General features: G+C 44.5%; 1 protein-coding gene across 1 annotated transcript in view; it reads left to right on the forward strand.

Annotated features, from left to right (window-relative positions):
- The first annotated feature begins 13,007 nt into the window (after positions 1–13,007).
- ALK (ALK receptor tyrosine kinase) overlaps positions 13,008–18,729 on the forward strand; it is a 324,766-nt gene continuing 319,044 nt past the window's right edge. Inside the window, exon 1 of the mRNA XM_054822404.1 lies at positions 13,008–13,320. Coding sequence (XP_054678379.1) covers positions 13,221–13,320 — 100 coding nt within the window. The 5' untranslated portion in view covers positions 13,008–13,220. The remainder of the gene's footprint in view (positions 13,321–18,729) is intronic.

The raw sequence follows: 18,729 nt of genomic DNA on the forward strand, positions 1-18,729 counted from the left end.
GGCACTTTTGTGCCAAGTGCAGAATGCAACAGAAGCTTAAATTACTTTTAAACAAGCAAATATATAAGAAAAACGTGTGATTATTTGTTGGGAATAGTAACAGAAACAATTCTGTAGGAAAGCAGGTTTCCATCTGGTTTGGTTTGGTTTATTTTTAAGATTATAAAGCAATCGGGAAAGGATACACTGAAATGGTGCAATTCAACACATGATTAAAATATAGTTATTTCTTGTTTCAATAGGATTTTCTTGGTTTTTTGCATGGATGTCTATCCAAGCATTTAGTACAGTCAAGCTGAATACTGAATGTGGTGGTTAAGAAATGTTCAAGAACCTTCCAGCACTTCTAATAAACTGTGTGACCATTCTGCACGGCCAGAGTCTGCACTGACTTGTGAAAATAAACTTCTTCATGCCAGTTGTACTGAAGTTTGATGCAGGTAATGATGACATAGAATTGGATCCCTTCTTTATGCTAAATGTTTGGAAAAGGGAGAACAGGTCTCATTCTTCATGAGGCTGTACACAGGAGAGCAGCTGCTCTAACTATTGTGCCAGTTCAGGGTTGGACGCTTTTCTGCTAGAATATTGCACTTGTTGAAAAATGCAGATTTGGGTCAGTCAAAATCTGATTATGAAATGATGTTGATATTAAATTTGTTAGCAACAGACATTTCTGAGTGAAGGCTAAATTTGTTTGTTCGCTGTTTCCCAAAGGGGAATGTTTCATTAAAACATTTACACTTAAGTTTTGAAATAGAAGGACAAACAAAAACAACCTAAAAACAACCTGACATTTTATTTGATTGAAAATGATTGATGGGAAGAAATGGAGGAGGGGAAAAAGGGAGTATTTCATGCTGGAAAACTATTCTCCTTTGTTTGCCTGTTTGTTTCAGGTCTGAACAAATCAAACCACTTTTTGATGTTTCCGTTTGGCTAGTGCCCTTGATCCTCAGGGTTGCCAATAAGTCTCAGAAGACCTGCAGAACAGTCTACTGTGATCATATTTACTTGCCCCCATAGCTGATGTCTAAGGTTTTGGGGGGAAGCCACAACTTTCTTTTTAATAGATCTTGATGCATTTTTCTGACATTAATTTGTTTCATCACCCTTTGAATCCAGTGAAGCATGTTGGTATACAGAAAGCAATCTGGACAAAGTGTTACCCACATTCAAAAAGCCAAATTCATTCACTAGACAAATTCATGGAGGAAAAAACAAAGCTCCATCCTTGCCGATACCCTATTGTGCTGCCTCAGTGGACTCAGTGTAACTGAGAACCAGGCCCATTGTCACTCCCAATGTTAGTCTGCCATGACCTCTCACATCTTTGCAAAGTATGATACAAATTAGTAGGATAATAGGATTATAGGATATCCTGAGTTGGAAGGGACCCATAAGGATCATCGAGTCCAACACCTGGCTCCACACAGGACCAGCCGAATCAGAGCATATGACTGAGAGCGTTGTCCAGACACTTCTTGAACTCAGTCAAGCTTGGTGCTGTGACCACTTCCCTGGGAAGCCTGTTCCAGTGCCCGACCACCCTCTCAGTGAAGAATCTTTTCCTGATATCCAACCTAAACGTCCCCTGTTGCAGCTTCATTCCGTTCCCTCGGGTTCTATCACTGGTCACCAGAGGGAGGAGATCAGCGCCTGCCCCCTCGCTCCCCCTCGTGAGGAAGTTGTAGGCCATGATGAAGTCTCCCCTCAGTCTCCTTGTCTTTAGGCTGAACAAACCAAGGGACTTCAGCCTCTCCTCATACGTCTTCCCCTCTAGACCCTTCACCATCTTTGTTGCCCTCCTTTGGACACTCTGCAATAGTTTTATGTCCTTTTTGTACTGTGGCGCCCAAAGCTGCACGCAGTACTCGAGGTGAGGCCGCACCAGCGCAGTGTCGAGTGGGACAATCACTTCCCTAGACTGGCTAGCAATGCCGTGCTTGATGCACCCCAGGACACGGTTGGCCTTCCTGGCCGCCTGGGCACACTGCTGGCTCATGTTCAACTTGCTGTCGACCAAGACCCCCAAGTCCCTTTCAGCATGGCTGGTCTCCAGTGTCTCATCGCCCAGTCTGTATGTATTAGTACTTGCAACAGTCTCTCAACTACATACCATGTATACATACTAGAGTGATCTCAGCTCATTTTCAAGACGGACAATAAAGATTCAGTGCAATTAAATGACTGACCCATTGTTACTTAACAATTCATTTGTGCAGTGTAAATGATTAATTGGAAGCTCTTGTCTTCCTTTCACCTGGCCAGAATGTTTCTATCACAATGTAGGGAATAGACCATCAACAAACATCTCCATCAGAAATCTGTAATCCTCTGCTGATGGCTTGCTTGGCAGCCTCTGTGGATACTCTGGGACATCATCCAAGAAGGGCCCAAAAAAATTAATTGTCTCCTAGCCTGTTTTGAAATATAGGTCAGCCTTTCATGGCCGTGCTAAAGCAAAGACAACCTTAATCATCTAGGACAGCCAGTAAAACCTGGAAAAGGGGGAGGTTTTCAGGCTCTCCCATTGATGATTTTCCAGGGCAAAATAACATTCTGGCTGCTCTGGAGGTAGCCTTTAAGCCAAAAAAAAAAAGAAAAAAAGAAAAAGAAAAAGACAAACGAACAAGGAAACAAACTATCGTAAAGTCTGGGACCTCTTTTGTTAGCTTCTCCTATTCTTTCACCCTCTTTCTTCCTAGCTGCCTTTCAATTCCCAGAGTATGAAGCCAGTTTTTAAAACCGGAAACTGAAGTAGAAATGTTAAGTGACTCAATCAGACAAAATGTAGCATAGAGTTCAGAAACTCTGGACTCTGCCTCCAACATTTGAATCAGCAAATAGCCCCCGCTCTGGAATGATTAAAGCATCATATGGGGATGACGCAGACAACTGCTATTGATGCAGCTCTGATGAAACTTTCTCTTTAGCCCATTATGAGGCTGTCAACTCTTCTGGCCCCAGTGTGCTGCCTTTGCAGGGGAAGCAAAGTCACCCTGTGGGACACAGTATTCCTCCGCTAAGTTCTTACAGAGCTGGTTGGCAATAGCCCACAGATATTATCTAGCTTTTCCACCTAGGCCAGTCACATGTGTGAACATGAATGTACATCTGCTTCATTTATTTGCAGAGCATTTTGTAGTGAATTTGCTTCTTAGAACACATTCTTCATCATATTGGGGAAAGAGTGAGTTAATTTTTAACCTTCCCTCACTGAGAGATTTAGTAAGTCTTTATCTCCTTGATGCAAATTCACACTACCAGTGTCAGAAAAGATGATCATCAGCACTTATTTCCTGGATGACTTCAGAAATATCAAGACAAACTGCACTTATTTAAGGGTACATTTCTCAATGCTCTCAGGCTTTTCTGCTGTCTTAACATCAGCAGCCATTTAACCACTCTATAAGCTTTCAGTATTTTTCCTAACTTGGTGTAAGCAAATATTGATCGTGACTAAGATAGTAATTGAGTTCATTCATGATAATAGATGGTCCATTGGCTGCACCCATTAAAGCTTCTTTAAAAGCAAGAAACAACTTTAATTGCCTGGAGAGACATGGGATGATATTGCAGCAGATTGGAACCTATTAATAACAGTAAATTCAAGGTTTACCCTAGCTTGTTTATGCTTGTTAGTATTAAAGCTTCACATGGAATAAAAAGATGACTAAAAGGGGCATTCAGACAGAATACTAGCCTGATCATGTAGCTTTTATAAAACACCCTATTTAATCACTACGAATATCTTCATACAGAGCTGCAGAACTTTCTTGAAAAGAGCCTGTTCTAAATTAAATGTTTTTTTCTCCGTTACCTGAAAGATCGGGAAATTTGGCATTTGTTTTATGCTCTATCATTTTGTTTGCCATAGAAACCAGAAGGAATCACCAAATTCCTATGAGTTAGTGCAGAGGAAGGATGCACACAGTTTATAAACTTCTAGGGTCTGTGTCTACTTGAAAACCAGAAGCAATTACAAATATGTCTGCATGTCTCCCTGAACGATTTGAGGAGGTTTTGTAAGACAAAACCTTCAAGATATTAACAAAAAGCTGCTTCAGGCTAATAATAGTGACTGGCAGATGTATCTCAGTACCTCCCAAATTTCAGTAAACCTCGGTACACAGAGAGTTTCATTTTTGTAAATATACAAGCAGAAAAAAAGTGCCAGGAAGAAAGGATTAGTAATCTAGGGATGAGGGTAGGGTGCCTTTTTCATATTTTATTCCAGAACTGCATGGTCTTCCTTCAGTCCTTAGGATCGCCAGTGCTTCAAGGAAGAGAACTGCTGAGCTTCCTTAGCTTTGTCTTGGAGCTCTGTGACCCTGATAGCACAGCTCCTCCTTTATATATCCCAAAGCACCTGTGAAACAGCACCAAATTAGGATGGTGGGATTTCATAACCATGCTGCACCAAGAGAAACGGTGAAACAGATCTCTGGTTTCTTCAACCTATTATCTACACTGGATAATATCTGCAACCAACTGCTTCATTAAAATCGGCAGGCATGTGAAGAGGACTCACGAGAACAGTTTCCATTGCACTCTGTAATGTACAGAACTTTGGGGTTTTTCTTCTGGATTTACAATGAAATGAAATATTATATTTATTATGAGGTAATTCCATTTTTTTTTTAATAAAAAAACCCCTCCTGTGCTTGGCAGCATGTCTAAAGCTGACATCAGCAACATCTGGGAGTACAGAGTAACACCTCACAGATGCTGAGCAACAATCTCACTGAAGCTAGTGGGGAAGGCGTTTGTTCATCATGTATGAAAATTAGGCCCCCAGCCAACATTTTCCCGTTTAAAGTTAGGCATTGCAGTCACTACTGAGTATCACAAACATGTTCCAAATGTGCCTGCAACAGCATTATGTTTTCAGATATGAAAGAAAGCCTTCTGCAGTTAAGTATTACTGTTCTTTTTATCCAACCTGAAAAGTTTAGAGCAAAGGCAAATGGATATTTGACAGAAAGGCAATATCCCCCCAAATCTCTTCAGGAATTCCTGACACTACCCCCCCTCCAACAGCTGAGGGAGACCTTAAAGCCATCCACTCTTGGGCAGTCACTGAGTTTTGGGGAGGTATTACTTTAGGAAATTAATGAGGACAAGCAACCCCTAAGTGCAGTGGGTTCATCTTCATTAAGCAGTTTGCTGATTCTGCTGTCAGCCCTAAATATCAGCTTACCACTGGACTGAGAAGTCCACTCCCTAAAGTCTCTTGCATATGCACTTACTGTTCATTGTTTCTCTCGCAATGCTTGACTCAGCATTAAATTAGCCTTACAGAGAGAAGGTGAATAGCTGTGACTATTCTTTGCTTTGAAATGGGAAAAATCATGCTTCTGTGATAACACAACAAATATTAAACAAAGTGATCCAATGTCTGAATTTAAGGTCACAGTACATCTCTCAGAAAAGGTGATTTTCACTCCATTTGCAATAAGATGTGACCTATGATCCTAACATGATAATCTGAAGAGCCTCAGTGAACTTGTTCCATTTCCAGAGAATGAGATTTAAGAGCATTACTGCCTGTAAGGAATTCAGAAATTGTTTCAAAAGCCACTGATGTGCCAAGACGCAAGCCTAGAAAGCAGACCTGAAATATTTTATTTACAGCAATTTTTGGGGGAGTATGTCTGTGTACTAGGGAGGTAGTCTGGCTGATGCTCTGAAACAGCAAAACCACAAATGCCTGGGTTTTACATGAAATGCATTCCAGTGTAGTTTGTCTACAGAGTCTGGTGTTCAAAGAGTAGAAAAGTGCCAGACAGGTGAATAAAAAAGTCCATGTGTCAGTAGGAGCCTTGGAAGCCGTAGAGCATGATGACCTGGACAAAATTCAGAAGAATTTCAGGCACATGAAGTTTGGACAGGAAAGAGGAAGGCAGTATGCCCCCCCTAAGAGGGGAACTAGCTGAGGGAGAAGGGATATAGCTACACAAGGGAGACAGGTTCTGTGTTTCAGAGGAAAAGCTGTGACCTCAAGAGGATTCATGAGCACCTCAAAAGCCTGAGAACCTGTGACAGCAGTAAGGGAATGAAGGCAGAGAAATGTACACAATATTATTTCCTTGCATACATCAGCACTTAAAGTGAAAAGTGATTGTGCTTCTAAATCTTTTCATAATCATGTTGGTATGTTTTATCCATATGTTTAACTAAAACCCTGAAGAAGTAAATTTTAAGTCCAGAGCACCTACAGGGAAAATCCTTTAAGCTATAAAGTGATTACAGTAGACCTACGGACTCAAATAAGCTGAGCTACAGGCTGCTTTTCCTCTGCAAGCTTCAGATACAGGGAACCCACATCCAAAACTTCATTGGTTCTGCAGTCTATTCAGATAAATGTATTTAGGAGAAGGCAAGACCCAACTGGGAACTGCCTAATAACTAATCCTAACCTGGACAGCAAGAGCTCCTCCCAGTCTGAAAGCAAGCCACACCAACAACTTTTCAGTGAGGCCTTGTTTCTGGGAACTGTGGTTTGTATCAGCCAGTATAGGATCAGGCTTCACACTGGGCACATTACACTATGCTGAAATGTTTTTGATTTCCCAATATAGCTCTTTTGAATTAATGTGTTCAACTGAGTCCTCTTGAAGAAACTGCTCTCCAGATACAGAGTTCCTCTGCAAGGTCCTTTGGTATCTGTGAAACAGGAATGTTGTAGCTAGCTTGACTGCTTTTGAAATTTCAACCATCACTTCAAATGCCATAAAATTGGCCTTTTCCCTCTTGTGAGCACAATTCACTTGAGGGCACTGAAGCAAGGCAAGTTCATATTTGTGCCTGTATATTGCTCATTCAGGTGATCAGGAAAGAAATCACACTTCATTGGTGATGTGTTTGATCCTACATGGTATGAAAAGCACAACACGGACTGCACAAACATGCTGCTTACCAGCTTCCACCCTGCTCTGTTCTTACCTGTGTGCTTTATAACCTCTCTTGTGCACACCAGCATCCAAAGGGATGTAAACTCTGGTGCAGATTTAGAAGCAGACCCCTGCTTTTATGCAAGGTGAGGCAAGCAGAATTACAGGAAAGGTAATGCTGTCAAATGTCCCCATGCTATTTTACATAGTGCTAAAACTAAGATGAGACCAGATATCTCTTTTTTGGAAATGAGAATGGCATTGTCCCCTATTATAAACACAGTAATTCATCTTACTCCATTTTTGTCCCCAAACTTGCTTTATAGGATGTTTTTTCCCATTTTATAGCCTGACACATTTTCACCATTGATGTGTTTGTTTTTTTTAATGGGCAAAACTGTTGTACTGATGCACCTTGGTGCTGGGTGATATTAACAATCAGTGGTTCGTGGCTGACACTTGAAAGTGCAGGCATTAAGTGATGGATTAAACTTGTCATTCAAAAGCTCCTTCCTGTTTTTATCTGTGGCATGCTCTGTCCTTGATAAAGATTCTCACCAAATAAGAAAAAATGCTTCGAGTATTCAATAAGAAAAGAGGAGAGATGAAACTGAATAAAAGTGAGAAAATATTTCATACAAATGACGACTCATCTGTTTTTATTTTCCATGTATAATTCCAGGGATGTGTAGAAAGCTGTGACTAGGGGATCCCCAATGAAAAAGAAGCAGCTTGGCTGGAATTGAGCACCCAATTTGCAATCAGGCTCTTAATTAGAACACAAACACTGTCAAATAGTAACATTATCACCTATAATTGGTCCAACAGAAAGAAACACTAATTGTGACATTAGCAGCCAGAATGCTTTCAGGCAGGATCTCTGTTAAAATGCAAACACACTAATTGACATGATGAGGAAGATGAAAAAAAGAATGTAATAAAAGAGGCTATTATGGTTTATCTCGGCAAATGGGAGGCTACTTTAGAAACAGTCAATAGCCAAAGAAAGGGCAGGTAGCTTAAGCAAAGTAGTGAATGAAATAATGAGCATTGTTAATTCACTGCCTTTGTCTCAAAGTGATGAGGATAAGCCAGAATCTACTTTCTGCCTCATTAGTGTAAATTCAAAGTAGCTTCATTGAAGTCAGTACAGTAGAGATTTACAGGCTTTCAGATCTGGCCCCTCAGTTACAAGCTCTGGATCAAAGTCTCGCTCTTCATGGGACTCTGAGCAGCAAGGCAGAGAGTAAGGAAATCAACCGATGCCCTTCATAAATCGGATGCAAATTGATCAGCAATTGTTCTGCCTAACCCTAGTGAGGAAAGATCTACTGAAGTAAAGGTTGCGCTGTCAACCCATTGGACTAACACACCTGTCAGGCAGTTTACCTCAGCAGGCTTAAGAAGCAAGACCACACTGCGTGGAGGGACTATGGCTGCTTGTCCATGAAGTGTGCTCTCCTCCTGCACAGTCCCAAGCAAAACGTACATCGCCGTATCCTGTTGCCAGTTCCCTCTGTATTCTTCCTGTCGAGCTGACATGTCTAGATACAGCAAATTTTATCTGGGACTGGTCCTCATCCTCAGGGCTCTCTTTGAAATGTTTGTTGCGTACAGGCACTTTGGTTTGAGGCCTTGCCACTGCACCTCGGATCTAACATATCCCCAGAGCACAGATAACCGATGACTTGGACTGGGAACTTGGTGGGAGGGGGAAAACATAAATGACATCTCCCTCTGTTCTGTACACCACCAGGAGTGCTTATACTCACTAGCAGCTATTTCTTCCTAAAATCTAGCTGAAAAGCACTGTTCTTAAATACTATGTCTTTGTTGATAGCTTGGCTTAGTTCCTCAACAGTATTTCTCTCCTTTTGCTTTGCTGACAGTTCAACACTCCTGTCCAAATTACTGTCTCCCCATTTGGCTGTGGGTGAAGCCTTCCCAAGGCAGTGTTGCCTAAGGAGCTGACCCCATTTACAATCTCAGCTGAGTACAAGCAGAAATGTTAAATCAAAGCAATTGGTGATGCTTGCTCAGTCTATTAAATACCTGTCTTCCGCTCATGGTACTCCAGTTTCCAATAGTCTTCTGAATGATTTTGAGGCTCAGGTCTGTTACCCTAGTATTATTTCCCATGAAGTTCTGGCAAAGTGTGGGTATGTAAAATTTACTGGGTCTTTTCCAACATCTGCAGTTAGAGCCCTAACAGGTAACACAGTTTTCCTGGCATAAATTTTTTAATGTTTGGGGTTTGTGAGTCTTTTATCGGCAGAATGTGCCTTGCAGGGGTGTCACACCCTCAGCTCTCACACACCACTATGCTGCCACTGAAGTCCCCTGTCTGGCGTGCCCTCTATCACTTTTTTGCTGGCGCTGAAATGTAGACCTATCAATGTGACTTTTTTCCTCCGTTATAAAGGTTAGTACTGTATTTAATCCACCCCTCCCCTCATCCTTTGAGACTTCCTTGGTTTTCCTGCGCTTTTCAAAATTAATTGCCAGTGACATAGTCAATTCATTAGCTAAATTAAAAGCCTGAGAAGCATATTGTCCAGATCTGCTGATCCCAACCTATCACAGAGTTGAAGAAAGTATTTCCTTACCTGGCCTTCATTAGCGGCTGTATTGGCCAGGCTTCTGTTCCTTCCCAAATGTCCATACCACTCTTCTTGTTATAGACCAATTAAAAAAGGAGATAAAAAGGCAGCCCAGCAACTCAGCCACTGGAGATCCCCCATTGATTTCTTTGCCTCCATTCATTAATGGGTCAATTTTCACTTTTTCGATGTATTAACAGCTGTTCCTATTTCATTTAAAGCCTATTCATAAAGACACCTCTTCATTTCAGTTTTCAGCTCTAACCTTCTTGTGTCTTGTTGGAATGAAACAAGGGAATAGAGTGGGAAAAGTGCACATTACATAACTTGATGCAGTACCTGATTTCCTTGGCTGCCATGACAGTCTCAGAACCCTATTTTTTTTTCCACAAGCACATGCAGATTATTTCATTGAGTGCCATGTGAGCTTTAGGAATGCAGGGCTGCATCACCACCCAAATGCTGTCAAAGACCACCCTCCCTTTGTCTTGTCCCCAGGCATCTCAAGGCTTTTTCTATATTGTCCCCAAGCGAACATGCCCAAAACAGGTGGCAGAGCCACTTGGGTCTGTACAGTGCCCACACCGGTGACACTGGCCAGAAACAAATTCCCTTTCTCCTACGTCAGGCACATCAGAAAACCTTCCCCTGCTCAATAGTTTTTTTGGCAGAGCCTGAGACAGAGTGACTGATTCAACTCCAGGAGATAGCACCCACAAATATGAATGGGGCATGTGAGAGAAGGCTGCAGTGTGCCCCCACAAATTTTTTGTCTCATTCTGAGGATGCCAGCTTGACTTATCATTGGGGCCAACTTTGACTTCATAGTTAAGATGGAAGGTCAGCGAGATACCTGTATAATTTCCAAGATAAAGAGTAAATTTGAGAACACATGATCTATCTTAGCAAGATGTTGGGCATAAAGAAATCAATTAGATTGTGCAGTTCCTAGTATGTGAGTTGAAAATCTGAACTGTGTCCTGGGTCTACCCAGTTACAGTCAATGGGAGAGCTGCCAGTCTCCAAAATGGACTCAGCATTAGGCTTGAATTGATTGAATCCCAGAGGAAAATAGTGAAAACTGAAAACTGTACAAGTCCCAGAGCAGCGACTTCATTTGATGGAAATCTGATCTGTACAAGCAGGAAAACAGCCTGCAATGAAGTGTTTATAGAGATTTTAAGAACATTTCCTGTGCCCAGCATACCATTTTCTGCACTGATTGTCATTCTTCTCACTAGCATATGATACTCAGGTGGAGTAAGATGATAGTCCAAAATAATGTGGTGAAGAGGGCAGGATGTAGTTCTCAATCCATGAATGTGTACATTAATATGATTACCCACTAGAGTAAAAGAAGAGGCTGAATGTAAAGACCAGTGGCCCATGATTAATTCAGTCCATTTTTTCTCCAGTAAGGAATCTGAGCTTGAAAGAAGGATACAGATCAATTTGAAATACTTCTGTGTTGGATTTTATGTTACAGAACACTTGTATGTATTTCAGTATGTTTCCAGTCGTCTTCCTCTTCTATCAAAAGGAAGACTGAGCCCGAAAGTACTACTGAAACTTAAAAGTGAAGGATTAGGGTTCACATCTTGGGCAAGGGAATCTAATGGGCTGTGAAATAAGAAGAGCGGGGGGAAAACGAGGGTACGTCCAAAGCGCGGTTGGGGAAACACCACTGGCTTGGATGGGCTTTCAATTAACACACCTGTATGAGGCTGAATATGGCACAAAAGTGGGGTTATTTTTGTATGAAGTATATTATCTAACTAATCCTTCAATGATTGCCCTGAAGTTCCTTCCTCAACTTTTCTGCACAGAAAAAATCTTGGTTCCCTTTTCTAGCATTGCGCCTGCAATTACACTCTTCGGCACTACAATTATGGAGGCATTACACTGTGGTTCTGCTCCACAGTATCTGTATATTAACATTAATTTGATATAAGCAGAAGAATAACCACATGACAGAATAATTGCACTCTAATGATTATATAGTTAAAGTACCTGGATTATAAAAATATACATGCATTAAGTATCAAACTAAAGAGATAATAATAAGTCATTAATTCATATAGGCAACTTCCAGAAATATGAATGAGTTATGATTAGCTATCCTAAGGCATAGCACTAATGTAATTACAGTAATTATATTGTATTTATTAAAGGTAAAAAAGGGGAAAATGTTGCATGAACCTTTCTTAAGGCTGTTGTTTTCATTCTGAAATGGAAGAATTTTGTTCAGTTTTTTAGAATGACTTATGCTCTAAGATTTCTCCTCCCCTACTTCTCACTTTTTTTTTTTTTTTTTTTTTTTTCCTTACAGAGGAAAGACATCCAGGGTTGTACTGGGGGCGTCAGCCTTTAAGGAGGTAAGGAAGGAAGCCAGGAAGGAAAGGAAGGGAAGTAGAGAAGGGAAGAAAGGGAAGGATGGGAGGAAAAGGAAGGATGGGAAGGAAGGGAAGAGAGAAGGAAGGAAAAGAAGGGAGAAAACCGAACAGCTCTGTCAATCATTGCCTGCACGGAGAGACAGATTAGAGAGAAGAGGCGGGGAACGGGACCCCAGAGCCCCTCACCACACGCAGGTGGCGGCCGGGCTCGGGGGCCGGTGCCCATCCCTGGCCCCGCCGGACCGTGTAGACGTGCGGCTCCAGCCCTGCCCTTCCCAGAGCGCCGGGCCTCCCCCGTGGGCCGCAAACGGCCGCTCCCCCAGCCCCCTGCCAGGGGATCGTGCTTCCCCCAGCCCAGTACTTGGGGACCGCGCTTCCCGCAGCCCCCCGCCCGGGGACGGCGCTGCCCCGGCCCGCGCGCTGGAGCGACCGGGGGCCGCCGGGCCATTTTTTTCCTCAATGAACGCGCTCCCCCCGCCGAGCGCCCGGTCTCCGCCCGCCCCGCCCCCGTACATTTGCATAATGACGGCTGCCGGGGACGGCATTGGCTGCTGGCGGGCGGGCTTGGGCGTGATGTCAGCGCTCGCCGGGTAATGCCTGCGTTGTGGCGGGTAGTTGGAGCCGGCAAAGCCCGCGCAGCGGCGGCTCTGGGCGGACCGGCCCGGCGGTGGCCCCGCGCTCCCCGGGCGGACCGGCCTCCGCAGCGGCCCAGCCCGACATCGCGCTCCCCGGGCGGACTAGCCCGGCGCCGCGCTCCCCGGCGCCGCTCCGTGGCCGCCGGTCCCGCGGGCGCAGGACGGGGCGCGGTGCCCCGCGGGGCGCTGCCGGCCGCCGCGGGCGGGCGGGTCATGGCGGGGGGCAGGCTGCCCGCCCGCCTCCTGGCCGCCGCCTGCCTCGTCCTGAGCTTGGCCCCGGGGACGGCGGGTCCGCGGGAGAGCCCCGGCCTCTCGCGGCTGCAGAGGAGGAGCCTGGCTGTGGACTTCGTCGTGCCCTCGCTGTTTCGCACCTACGTGCGGGAGCTGGTGCTGGGGCCGCCGGGGCGCGCCGCGGCGCGGTGCCGCCTGCGGCTGGACTGCGCGCCTCTGCTTCGCGCCGCCCGCGGGGGGCTGCCGTGGGCCGCGCCGCCCGCCCCCCTCGGCGGGCTCTCCGCGGCCGGGCGGCGGCTGCGGCGCGCCAAGCAGCTGGTGCTGGAGGTGGGCGAGGGCAGCCTGCGGGACGGCTGCGCCGGCGAGCCGCCGCCGGGGTCCGGCGGGGCGCAGCTGGAGTTCAACCTCACCGAGCTCTTCGCCTGGTGGCTCCGCGCCGGCGACGGGCGGCTGCGGGTGCGGCTGATGCCCGAGCGCCGCGGCGCCCTCCCGGGCAGCGAGCGCGGGCTGTCGGCGGCCATCCGCGCCGCCCGCCCCCGCCTCCTCTTCCACGTCTCCGCGGCAGGTGAGCCGTGCGTTGCATGCCGCGCACCGCGCCGGGCAGCGCCCCTCGCCCACTCCCGCAGAGCCCCCGCGGCGTGTGCGCCCCCACGGAGACCCCGCGGGCGCAGAGTCCCGGCGGTGCAGTGTGTCCCTTCCACCGGGACACGGGTCCAGCCCCTCTGCGCCGTAGCCCCGGTCACTGCCAGCCGGCGGGTGCGGGAAGCGCAGCTCCCCGAGCAGTCGCGGCTTCCCCTAACGGCTTCTTCTTAAGGGCTACGCTTTACCGGTGCAAAATGTATCGAGGGGCTTTTGTGAGGCCAGGAGGAGTGTTTTGGAAGCGCCGAGAGATTTTTACAAAATGCCAAGAGTTCGTTTGTGCCAGACAGCCGCAAGCGAGACCCAAAGGTTAAAGTGTCTTTAGTCTAAGGAGAGCAATATCAGATTCTTTGAAACTTAAAAAATATCATCTTAAAAAGGGAAGCTTCCTCAAGATGCTGCAAGTGATTCCAAGGTTATGTGCAGGCAGACCTCAGGGAGCAGCAGAAACATTTTCAAAGCTGGGGCTGACCGGTTAATTTGCACATTAATGCTCTCAGGTATTGGTTACTCTTCTTTAAACATACAAGGTAATGGCTGATAGACAAACCTACAAGAAGCAGGTTTTCCTCTGAGTTTCGTGTATCTGGCACTGAGTTCATTTCTAACCCTTTTAAAACCTCAGAGGATCCTTAGTGAGCTACGCTGTATCCACTACAGTAAGACAAGAAGTTGAACATGTGGAGTATGTGGAGGGTCACATAGCACTGGTACTTCTGTGAAGAGAGAACCTGGCTTAAAATTTTGTTTCTGGACGGCAGTGATTTGCAGTAAGGGTTTGGGGCAGCTCTGTTACCTCAAATCGAGTCTCTGGGCCAACGATCAAGAAAGATTTCCATTCTGTGTGTGCATTGTACCTTTAACACAAGCTATGATTCAGGCTCTCCCACGAAAAGAATATAATGCCTAGAGGACTGCAGGGCCAAATAATTTGTCACAGTGAGTTAAGTTAGGTAGCTTTTATGAAGCTGTGTAGAAGTCAATGGTGTGTCCCTGAGTAGCCACCTACTTAATGGGCCACAGAATATACTTAAGCATATTCTTGTCTCACAAGAGGTGAGGCAAGTCAGTGCTGGGCTTTGAATACAAAGTTGGAGCAACTGATTTTTGATGCTCAGCTGAAAAGCTGGGCTAGCAATTTGAATGACTACAAACTGAACCCATCATTCCTTGCTGGCTGCAATGAAAAATCAAAGCAGACTGTCAGAGCAGGCTGGGTGTGAGTCAGTCTTACACTTGCGGCTGAAGTGAGATACCTGGGCTAGCTCTTTCTGTGTCAGTTCTGGCAGGGATAACGCAGAGGTACTGTCTACCACAAGGTGGCTAGGTGAGGCCAACACACCCTACCTTCCAGCAGGTCTCGCCTTGCTCCATTGCAGTAAAAAAAGATTAATTAGTAAAAATTAAAGACACCAAAACCCACTGGCTCTTTTTTCTGCTTAGGGAATTTATTGTGAGTAGCAGTTATTTTGCTTTACAGATCTTTCTCTTTGGCAATGAAGATACAGCCTTAGCTTTTAATGCCACCTTCACTCCGGTGCTTATAGCAATAAGGGAGCTGGAGGGGCGTGCATTTGTCGTCTTTGAAGATGAAGGTCCATTTTTGGTTTGTTTTTTTTTTTTAACCTGGGTGAAGGGTATACATGTAAACTAACAGGTGCTCTGATCTTGTGAATACAATGCAGAAGGAGCTTTAACCAAAGTTAGTAAAACCCACAGGCTCTGGATGTTGTCTGTTATCTCACTGTTGAGAAGAAATGCATATAGTAGTTAGCTATGCCCCTGTAAGATCATGTTGGAGACAAGACTCTGCTGTTCTTACTGCAACAGTCATGCAAAGTCAATCATAGAGGATGCAGGAATAAGAGGAGTAGAGGGAGCAGAAGGAATATGGACCTCATTTACCTATATCGCAGTAATAACTTCTCCTAGCAGCTGTTTATGATATCCTGTAAAAATCCTAGTCTCTTCTTTAATTCTACACCAAGGTTGCTAAAATGCATAACTTGTGTCACTATAAAATTGTATCTCTCTTTTTTTTTTTTTTTTTTTTTAAAGCAATGAGACCCTAGTGTAGTTATACTATTACGTGGCTTTGCACTAGATTTGTAACATGGGCTTGTTAGAAAAAAAAATTGATTTTTAATGTTTTTGCTTTGCGAAGGTGCTGCCTATGTGAACACCATGTGTCACTGCCACGCTTAGATTTGTGCCGCGTAGCCCTGCCGGCAGCAGGATGTGCTGACACAGTGCTAAGAGCATGAACAGCATCCACCAGCCCATAAGTGTGCAGATTCCAGCAATTATTAACGCCATTGCAGCTAATGTGTACGGGTCTTAACTAAAGCCCTTCCTAAGGCAACTGAGCCTTTCCTTCATTGCTTAAGATAATTGGAAATGGATTTCAAACAAAACAATCCTCCCATCAACAATGTAAAGCTGCTTCACTTATGTTGACATACTTAGATTTTTTTTTTTTTTCCTCTCCTCTGCTGGAGATGCCCAGGATTGCAGTACTTCCCAGGAAAAGATATAATTACCTTGCTAAATTATTTTGGCCAAATTATCCTCTGTGTGAATGGAGAATGAATTATATTTAGGATGAGAAAAAAATTGCAAGGGGCTGAATTCCCATTGACCTTAAGGGTGACAGCAGCGTCCTGTAAATAATGCTTTATTCTCTTTAACTGTTACACTCTCTGATACTGGCTTAAAGATATTTAACTGGAGTGAACCTTTTCCCTTTTTTAACAGCATGTTTGCACAATGTGTAAAGCAATTTGTCTCAGTGTGTTACTGAACAATTAGTAAAAGATGTACTTACTGGACTGCTGTTCTTTAACAGACAAACCATAAAGTTCACAGGAATTTCTACAAGGCTTTCCTGCAAATACTCTCAATGCCAAATTTCTCTCACATACTCATCCTCATGAAAACAGAGCATCCTGCAAGAAAAAGCTTCCATTTAGAGAAGCTGTGGTCCTCAGTCCATCTACCATTTCTCTGTCAGCTTGGCCTTTTCAAAATCAGGTGAGAGAGAGTTTTCCTCTCTTGGAAATGCTTTCAGAATTAGTATTGGCTTCTTCTCCTTCCCTCAGTGCTTCTCTGGGACAAAAATCAAATTAATTTCATTCATTTCTGTGGAAAAACACACAACAAAAAATGTAGAGGAAGTGAGGGGCGAGTTTAGAGAGGATGGCAGCGTTGCAGATTTCCCATGTTTTAGGCGAGCCTCCCAACTACCAGGTTGCTGTTTGACTTTGCTGTCATTGTCTTTGGTTTAGACTGGAAATTCCACCCTACCTCCAAGGAAACCTTTCCCAAAAGAGTTTAATCAAAACTAGTACATTGCCATTGGGAAACTGAACAGCTAGCCAACCTCTCGGTCAGAAGAGTCCTGGCCAGTTCTAGTTTTGGTCTTACAGGATTTGCTATCTTGTGTGAAAAAGTGGCGGGTCTCCATATACTCTGGACAGGTTATTGAGTATTCTTGGAAAAAAATCCTAAATTGTGTCTATATTGAGACTGCCAATTAAAGAACTGTCTGAGCATCAGCACTGACTGCCCCTTGCATGACTGATCCTCTGTTGCTGGGCTAAAATTACTCCTAGGACTTTTAAGATCAGATAGGGTAGGATGTGTTGTGCAGAGGTCTTGTGGGGACCTTCTTGGCAAATCCATCCTACAGATCACAGAATCATAGAATGGTTTGGGTTGGAAGGGCCCTTAAAGATCATCTAGTTCCAACCCCCCTGCTGCGGGCAGGGACACCCTCCACTAGACCAGGTTGCCCAAAGCCCCATCCAACCTGGCCTTGAACACTTCCAGGGATGGGGCATCCACAACCTCTCTGGGCAACCTGTTCCAGTGCCTCACCGACCTCACAGTAAAGAATTTCTTTCTAACATCTAATCTAAATCGACCCTCCTTCAGCTTAAGGCCATTACCCCTTGTCCTGTCACTACACTCCCTGATAAACAGTCCCTCACCATCTTTCCTGTAGGCTCCTGTAGGCCATAATATGGTGTGGGTAGGCAAAGGTTTGGGTTAGTCCCAAGTCTACATTCGCAAGGGCTCCATAGCGATCCAGGGCCCTTTCGTCCTAACCCCGTGCTGGCATTTGGATTTTGTCATGTTAACATCACAGGTAACCAATTCACTTACTGTAGGGCACCTGAGCCACAAACGTTGCTAAACAGGTTTCTTGTGAGTTTACTCAGGAAGTTTAATAAGCTGAAATGGCTATAAAATAACTTCCCATGAGAACTAATTGCTACTTATATATGCAAAGGTGGGAAGCGTATGTTAAAAAGGGGCATACAGGGATGAAAATGAGTCATTCCTCCCTCTAAAGGTCAATGTACTTTCGTTCATGAAATAGATTTAACATTCCAATTATATTTTTTAAATAGCAATGCATAACTTTTCATCCTCTGGCTAGGCGAAATATTACTCCTGCACTGTGGCCTTCATCTAAAATTTTATTAACTTGCCACATGTATTCTCCCTGAAACTGTCTGCATTTGCTACATACCAATACTATTATAGTGCTGAGGCAATTAGGCTTTACATCTTTAGGGTACTGCTACCATGCACCTGAACTCATTTGCAGGAGGAACCCTTTGCCTAAAAATTAGAAAGAATTTCAGACTCGATGGAAATGTGGTTTTGAAAGTGGACATTTTGTAAGTGAAAATTAGAAATCTGACTCTAGTAAAGTCTGCAGGATTCTTTCCACATATTTCAGAGGCACCAGCATTTGATCAAGGACTCTTAGTTGTATTATTTACTTTTTTTATTATTTGTTATTTTTGTTTTCACTTTTCTGCTTTCAAAGAACAAAGTTTGGAGTTGTACCATACTGAGCAGAAAACTGGTAAAAGACGTCAGTCACTTTCCAGTTGCTCTCTGTTTTTCTCTCATCCCCAACTGTATGCGACATCTGAGATCTGATCTTGCTCTTCTGATAAATCAGTGGCAAAACTTGGTTAATAAGACTGAGGCATTGCAGTAGGGCTTCTGAAAGGTTTTCATTTTAGTGCAAGTGGGTTTGCTCTTTTCTGCTGGAGTTCTGTGCTTTGCCTTGGCTATCAGGCCAGTTTTGCCAGTCCAAAGCTTAAGGACAGGCTTGAGTTGCACTTGAGTTTACTCTAGACATGAACTAGTGCAAACTGAGGTTCTCCTTTTCTACCCTTGCATTGTCATGGGTGCCAGTGTGCTGCATGCTGATTACCAGTTGCTAAATCACAGCAAACCCTAGGTGCTTAGGAGCGTCTGTCCTTACTGTCCTAAGTATTAGGTCTGTAGCAGCTCCCTCCAGATCGCCAGTCACTGG

Source organism: Grus americana, chromosome 3 (genome assembly GCF_028858705.1).
Source record: "Grus americana isolate bGruAme1 chromosome 3, bGruAme1.mat, whole genome shotgun sequence".
In the NCBI taxonomy this organism is placed as follows: Eukaryota; Metazoa; Chordata; class Aves; order Gruiformes; family Gruidae; genus Grus; species Grus americana.